Source organism: Harpia harpyja, chromosome 5 (assembly GCF_026419915.1).
Source record: "Harpia harpyja isolate bHarHar1 chromosome 5, bHarHar1 primary haplotype, whole genome shotgun sequence".
Taxonomy (NCBI): Eukaryota; Metazoa; Chordata; class Aves; order Accipitriformes; family Accipitridae; genus Harpia; species Harpia harpyja.
This window is the reverse complement of record NC_068944.1, coordinates 55849034-55856790: the sequence shown is the minus strand read 5'-3', so window position 1 is coordinate 55856790 and position 7757 is coordinate 55849034. Positions and strand designations below refer to the sequence as shown.

At 35.8% G+C, this 7757-nt stretch overlaps 1 protein-coding gene across 1 annotated transcript; it reads left to right on the top strand.

Moving 5' to 3' along the window:
• Positions 1-3604: 3604 nt before the first annotated feature.
• FBXO43 (F-box protein 43) lies at positions 3605-7519 on the top strand. The gene is made up of 4 exons (XM_052788660.1): positions 3605-5085; positions 5999-6101; positions 6989-7174; positions 7271-7519. Exons 1-4 carry the CDS (start codon positions 3605-3607, stop codon positions 7517-7519), a joined length of 2019 nt encoding a protein of 672 aa, XP_052644620.1.
• Positions 7520-7757: the final 238 nt, after the last annotated feature.

Here is a 7757-nt window from a genome sequence, read left to right as displayed (position 1 = left end):
TCTTGTATCACCAAAACTGCCTTTATCTGTTTTGTTAACAAAGGTGAACAGTGACAAACAAGGACAGAAGACATCTTGTTCAAGGCATAAATGTTCAGTGGGTGTTACTGGGGAATGTAAATTAGTATCAGTAACAGGCCTGACTCCGTTCTAGAACTCATGTCTAAGTTACAGGCACCATTTACATTGCCTTCTAGTAACCAACATTTTTACCTCTTTAGGACACTTTGTAAGATTAAACTTGTCAGAAGTTATCCCTTGTCTAAATATCTGAATCCTGTTGTTAATGTAGTTTGGGTCTGTGAACATGAAATATTTTGTTCTGTAAACTGCCAGAAAGCTTGCAGTTGACTTGTAGATCAATTTGAGAACTACAAAATTAATAATAGATATGAGAAATGTATAGAGCATAAGAATATACACTTAACAGATATGGATTTTATTCCTTCCTCTGTAATGGACTTGCTGTGTGGCCAGTCTTTTCTTCCCTGCACATCTGTTTTATGATGTCTAAAACAAGGTTAACAATAGTTTCAGAAATTACTTCAAGATCCTCAAATGAAAAGGGCTTGATGACGTGTATTAAATCTAGTAGATGAAACTTTTCTCCTGACAAAAAAGGAAGTGCTTATAAAACACTAGACAAGTCATAAGAGGTTTTATTAGGCATGTCTTATGAATATAAGTAGCATCTCGTTCTAGTATGAAATGTTCAGCACCTCTGAAAGGCTTTCCCTTCTGTACTGTATTTGTAAAATGAGACCTTGTGTCAAATTAAATCTTAATTTGTGCAAGTAATACATTTCGAAAAAATGTGTATACAAACCTGAGGTGTATACTGGGATTTGCAGTAAAGAAGTATAGTGGGCATTGTTCACTCGGTGTATTGCAGTAGCATCCCCATAATTTTTTCAAAGCCGTTATCTTAAAATCAATATAGTAAGCTCACAGGCTCCTCCTGCTGGACATTGGCGTATTTACAGCATATTTTTGGCTTTTTACTTACCAACATTCCTTTAACTCTGCTATTCTGATCCCCTACGGCTGCAAAAAATTTTCTGTGATTTTTTTTGTTACTCGAAACACAAGTTTGCTTAAATTCTTTTATACTGTAATATTTTAAAATTCCTCTACTCAGTTGTTCATAAGATTAGGTAATTTCTCCCATGGAATATCTGAGAATGAAACTGCAAGCATGAGTTTTCCTTTTGTTGTTTCTTCAGCGTGCTGCCTGAATATTAAGTTTCTAAACCTGCAAGCCTTTGCACTTTTGTTAAATGTGTGGCTAGTTTGACTGTGTTTAAGGAAAATATTAATATTTTTAAAGGTAAGTGTGGGTATGTCCTTTTTGGGGGGGAGGTGCGGATTGAGATTTTGAATAGCTGTCTCTAAATAGAATTCAAAGTTTAAATCTCTGTCCATCAGCATTTTTGGTAGGAATATCTCCTGGAAATGTTTGCTAACTAACTGCAGTTCACCAAAATTCAGTATAGAAAATGAAACCTCTATTCTTTTTGTAGATTACACAAAGATAATGCTCTATTGTTACTACAGGTTCCTTATAGGTCTTCTTCCTTTTACAGAAAGAAGAGCTATGTTGATGTGGTCCTCCACTAATAGTGTGAATAATCAACTGAAGAGCAGCAATGCACTACACAGTCTTCATATTTTTTTCCTATCTTTTTAAAGTTATTTTCTAGTTCATGACACAGCATTTTCAACCTGTTGCCTAAAATGTTGAAAAGTGATGCAGATGAAACACTAGACACTGCTCGGAGTTGGTCCTGCGCTGTCAGGAAATTTATCCCTAATTCATGTAATAACTAGCTTAAAGCTATGCCCTTGTGTTTCCTATTTGTGCTGTCATTTATTTCACCAAGAAAAAGTGGAGAATGAGGAAAAAGCAGTGAGGTAAAACAAATGTGAAAGTAAGGTACTTGTAGGGATAAATGGGAGAGGGAAAGGAAGCAGGCCAGACTTCAGAATTTGTCATCTTCTTGGAATCATTTTTATATACCTTTCTTTCCTGGAAGAATTTTTCTTAATTATGGGGATGGATTTTTTGTTTGTTTGTTTTAAATCTGTTTGATTTTATACTGATATTAGTCTGATTCTATAGGCCTTTATGCCAAGTTCTCACAGTCTGCTGTTTAATATCCTGTTCCTTTTGAACTTTTATATGTTGCTGTCTCCTCACAGTAGAAAACAAAACAAAGCACTTCCTATATTGCAGTGATCTTATAAAGTGCCTTCAGTATGGGTCAAAAAATGGTAACTAAATGACCCAAGATCATCAAAGAATTGTTCCCCCTGCCCCCAACAGTTTGGGTTCCTACTGCTTGTATTTGGTGGCTTAGGGATCGACTAAGTCAGGACTGTTGGGATATTAGCAATGTCTTAGTATCTGGTGTTTAAGCCATCTTTAAAGATTCTTATTTTTGTCTCTTCTGAAAATTCAATCACTGTTTCCAGGCTTAACGTTCCAAAATACCAGTTCTAAAGGCCAGTAACATATGCCAGTAAAAAGTCCTGATTCAAACTTCAAAAGTCTTGCAACATTGATGTGAACTGCTATGATTTCTGTGAGAACAGCGCTCATACTGGCATTATTCATAACACCTTTTATACAGTTACTGTGTCTTGGCTGTAAAAAGCAGTGACCTATTGCCACTCTGGTTAGGGTGGAGAAACTCTGCCATGTATGAATGGCAAAAAAGTAAGTCTGTATTCTTACATCTCTTATTTAAATGGGTACATCAGCCACTTGTAACTTTTCTAGGAAATATATATAGTAGCTCTTAAAAGCTTTTATACTTACTAAGTTTAAAAGAAACTTTCTTTCTACGCACATGGTGAGAGGATGTATAGTCAGTCCATCAGTTTCTTTAAAGTGTAAAGCTTCAGAACACTCAGTTTATCCACAGAGCTGAGCAAAAGCAGAGAGTTTCTTTACAAGATAACATTTAAATGTTAAGGCAGATAAGAATGCACTGTTCACTTTAACTAGAGGACAAATTTTATTCCCTCCAGGGACTGTAAGGACCTAAATAATAGGGAGCCCTGTACACTTGTGACTTCATGATTAATCCTCTCACTTTTCTTAAGGAGAAAATGCCTTTTGTCTAAACTCATCTATTACCAGAGGTACTGCTGGTTCTTAAGGCCTGAACCATTAGTGGCTGGATGAACCAATAACACAGTGCTAGTGAAAATCTTGGTCCTATTGGAATGAGAGGGAGTTTTGTCACCAATTTCAGCACAAATGAGACTCTAGTTGCTGTGTCGCTTATTTGAAGCTTTTCCTTGGATGACGATTGACAGATCAATTAGCTAACTGGATGTATGTTTTAATTTGCCTCATGGTATGCTATGCATTTTAATCACTCATTCTAACCATCTACTTGATTGTAATTTATCTTTGTGTTCATGTATAAGCGCTGTTTCTACTAAGACTAATGGAAATACTTTTGTCACGGCTGCTAACTTCATAGACTTACACAAGGCTTTCTGACTAATCTGAGAGTGTTTTGGTGACTACTTTTGTTGTTTGTTTCAGAAATAACACTGGTATCTTCACTTACAAAGTCAAAGTGCCAAGCAGAAGATGTCAGACAGTCATTCAGTAATGTTCAATATTCTTAAAAGAAATAGATTAACATCTCCCAGCAGCAATTTTAAATGCTCCAATTTTAAAGACACATGTTGCACTTCAGTATTTCTGGACAGCAGATGCAATGAGTCAGTAAAAGATCCTGATGTAGAACATAAAGAAGCACTGAGTGTAACAAGTTTATCATTGCTACAAGAGCATTCTGAGCACATTCATCCAAATGCCCTCTTTCCTGTGTCATCATCTATTGAAAATGAAATGAATTCTATCTCCTTATCAGAAAGAAGAGAAGCAAATAGAAGTGCAGGGTTTTTTGAAACTCCTAAAGTGAGTAGAAAAGGCTCCTCACTACGCAGGAGGCTGCTTTTATCTAAGACTGTTCCAGCTGGCACAACTGTAGGATGCTGTGAAAGACAAGCTAGTTCTTCAGGAAGCAGCAGGAAAAAAATATTCACTTGTGTTTTGAGCTCTGAAGAAAAACTTTCACAAACTGCTTCAGATTTTCCAAAAGATAAAAGTTACAAACCTCTGACAACTAGCACTTCAAAAACTGAGGACTCTAATCCTGATGGCCCCAAAAGGAGACTTTCCTTTTCACAACAAAGGACTTCTACGCTAGATGAGTCCAAATGTAAGGACCCCTTATTGCCAGAACCAGAATGTTTATCTCCAATTCAGTGTAAGGACGTTATTGTTAATAACATTAATGAATTCAATGAAAGTGTTCTTATGAGTGTTAGTGACGGGTTGCTTAGGACTCCTACTTACGATGTCTTACCTGAGGCCAATGAGGGTAAGTTCCTGACTTCTGTCAATAGTCTTGTAGAGAACTTTAACTTTGAACTATGTGATATAAAATCTCCCCCTGTCAAGCTGGCAAGTTACCCAAATCTTTCAACACCTGAGGATAGTGGATACAATTCACTTCATTTGGACAAATCAGGAGACTCATTGTCTGATCATGAGGGATGTTTCCAAGAGTTCTTCCAAAAACATAAAGAAGGTTCCAAAATTCTGGATAGTAAAAGAAAGGCAAGAAAACTTGAACGAGTTAGAAGGTTATCCACTCTTCGGGAACAGGGCTCACAGTCAGAAACAGAAGATCATCATGGCAGTCCCTCTACTTCTGCATGTACATTAACAGAAGAAATAAACTTTGTCAGTGAAGACCATGCATTAGTTTTAGCAGAAGAGCCTGATGGAAACCTAGTTGTAAGTCATGGAGATCTCTCAAGAACTCCAGCTCTGAGAATAGTTCATGAAATTTGCTTGCAAAGAAAAAGATCAGACCAAAATCAAATATCAGAGAATGTTGATGGAACAGAAATATTTGCATTAGAACATGTTCTTGCTGGACTTATTGGCAAGAAAATGGGCCTTGAAAAATTAGATATTTTAACAGAATTAAAATACAGAAATTTAAAACATGTTCTTGCTATAGTTTTAGATGCTTTGACAGTGGAAAGTCTGTGCAGGTAAGTACTGCAGCTTTTTTTTTGTTTTTCTCCCCCCAGAAAAGGGGAAAATATGTGTTTCTGCAAATAAACTAGAATAACTTCTGGAATAGTGGGTGTTGGCAACAGAATTTTTGTTTCTGAGGAAATAAAAAAGTTTTGTCACCATTAACCAAGTGGCTTTCTGTATGGTTCTAAAATATATTGTATGGGGCAATTAAAAAACAAAACAAACAAATAAAAAGCCAAACATGGGAATTAGTAAACTTAAAACCAAATCACAGTACTTGTAAATTTTAAAATATATTAAAAATTTCTTTAAGCCTAGAAAATAATTTTTTCTCATTACAAGTTCTCCAATAATGCATAGTACTCAAAACATATTTTCTAGAATTTTTTCTTTTGTATTTAATTTCCTCAGTTATTTCTAAGCACAAAGATGCTCAAAGAATTATGCTTCATGAGTAGTGTTCTAGATTAATTTTTAATCAATAGAAACTGTCACTTTTTTCAAAGAAACCAAGAGTACTGTGTGTGTTATTAGTTACAAAGGGAATGGGAGAATAGGTGGAAGTATAGGAGCATGGGTGTTTTCAGAACATTTAACACAAAAATGTGACTTTAGAAACAAATTTGGTAAGTGGCTTATGTGGAAGGAAGAAACTTATTTAATTTTGTAAGTCAAAGATATGCTGTGTTATTTATATTGCAGTTGTTCTCGACTTCTATTACTCTATACAGTGGTGCATAAGAGTACATGAGATCTGTGTTTCATAACAATGCGGTGAACTACTATATAGCAGTAGTCTGTAAAATGACCAATAGTATATGAAATCATGCAAAAATCTTTAAAAGGTAGTCTTACTATTGTGACTTCTGTACTACTTGGTAAAAATGTGAAAGTGGATAATTTTTTTTCATTCATTTGTAACAGCATTTGGAAAGTAAGCAAAAACTGGCGTGAAATCATTGTACAAGACAAAAGTGCAGATAAGAGGAGGAAGTTGTACATAAAACACCTGAAAGAAGAAGCTGGGGTAAGGTTCGTCTCAAAGGTAATATTTTTTTCAAGTGTGAAAGAAGACACGTCAGAGGGAAGAGGAAACATCTTTATCAGCTACCTTTCTGTAGCTTTACGAGAGAGTTCCAACATGAGTATGTGAAGGATTCTAACAGGAGAATGTAATAGCTTTTATTGGTTTTCAGCTGTCCACAGTTTGAGTACTAGTCTTTCAACCATGTGAGACTCTTTCTCCACCCCCCCCCCGTCTTGAGAATCCTGTAGGATCTCTTCCTCAACTGATTCTGGCTTTAGATTTAAAACCCTGTTCATATGTTTGTGCCATACTGTTCCTCATTTTCCATTTCACTCTGGTCTGCAGTTCTCTATTTCCTGATTATTTTCAGGACTGCTTGTGGCTAAGCTCCTTCGTGGTGTATTTGTGAACATCAGAAGGACATATAGAAGTTTAAGGGGTATCTAGAAAAGTAAGCATATTAATGGCAGTATATTTTTTCAGATCCTCCACGTGTGTATACACACACGCTTCAGCGTAACCTTGCTTTAATTGTGACAAAACTTATGTTTGTTATTTCCATGCTTGCTATTGAGATGTGTCCTAATTCAGAAACATGAGGACCAGTAGAGAGTTCTAAATGACAGTTGGCTTTATACCCTCCTCATGGGACTTTGTTTTTAATGCTTCCTGTCTCTTGTTCCCGTGCTAAATATAAACATTTAATGGGAAATACATGCACTATACATAATTTCCTTTTCTAATGTGTTGTTGCAGAGGGAAAACAAAACAAAACAAAAAAAAGGCAAAAACCAGCTGCAAATCCCAAATGAAACAAAACTCTAATTAGCTTTCTTTTGTCGTTGGTTTTTTTTTTTTCTTTTCTTTATAATTGTAAACTTCAACAGGTGTATTTTTTGAAAGCTGAAGATGCTGCTACGAGACTTAATGTTGTCAATAGATCTGCTCTAAGGCCTGTTCAAGCTCAAGCCAGAACTCCTGTAGTACAGACACCACCTTCATACACTGAACTTACACCCAGGAGATGCAGTTCTGTTCCCCATTCAACTAGTAGACAGGAAGAGTACATAAAAGTAGGTAGCTAAGAAACTCTTCACTTTCAGCTTTTAGAAAAGAAAACTTTCATTTATAAGAACTAAGTAGCTCTTCTCTCCCTCCTCTTGCAACAGGTTGCTAAAACTCTGTTCATTGATGAAGCTCTAAAACCCTGTCCAAGATGTCAATATCCTGCTAAATGTCAATTGGTAAAGAAACGGGGACTATGTAGCAGAGAGGCATGTGCATTTGAGTTCTGTATTTTATGTCTGCATGCTTTCCATGGGTCAAAAGAATGTAATAGTTTATCTGCAAAACGGAAGAACAAAAAAGATGCTCCTCCAGGAAGTGCCCAGAGCAAAAGAAATTTAAAAAGACTCTGAATTTGTAAGGCATCTAAGTCCTTACATTTAACTCCCTTTCCCCTTTTCCTACATTCCTAATCTTGTTCATGTTCTTCCTAAATATACGCATTTTGAAAGTCTCATTCAATGTGGTTTTGCTGACTTATCAAGGTAACTTCTCATGTATCCATCTTAATCAATTTAGTATATTTTTGTTTTTGAAAAAAGTGAACATTTTGAAACATTTTTTCTTGTTTTACCTGTTGTGTAGTAGCTA

Bases quoted from the DNA above. Each gene is read 5' to 3' on its own strand.
- FBXO43 (XM_052788660.1), top strand. From the start codon at position 3,605: ATGTCAGACAGTCATTCAGTAATGTTCAATATTCTTAAAAGAAATAGA. The intron at 5,086-5,998 runs GTAAGTACTGCA...CATTTGTAACAG, and splicing joins ACAGTGGAAAGTCTGTGCAG to CATTTGGAAAGTAAGCAAAA. The intron at 7,175-7,270 runs GTAGGTAGCTAA...CTCTTGCAACAG, and splicing joins GACAGGAAGAGTACATAAAA to GTTGCTAAAACTCTGTTCAT.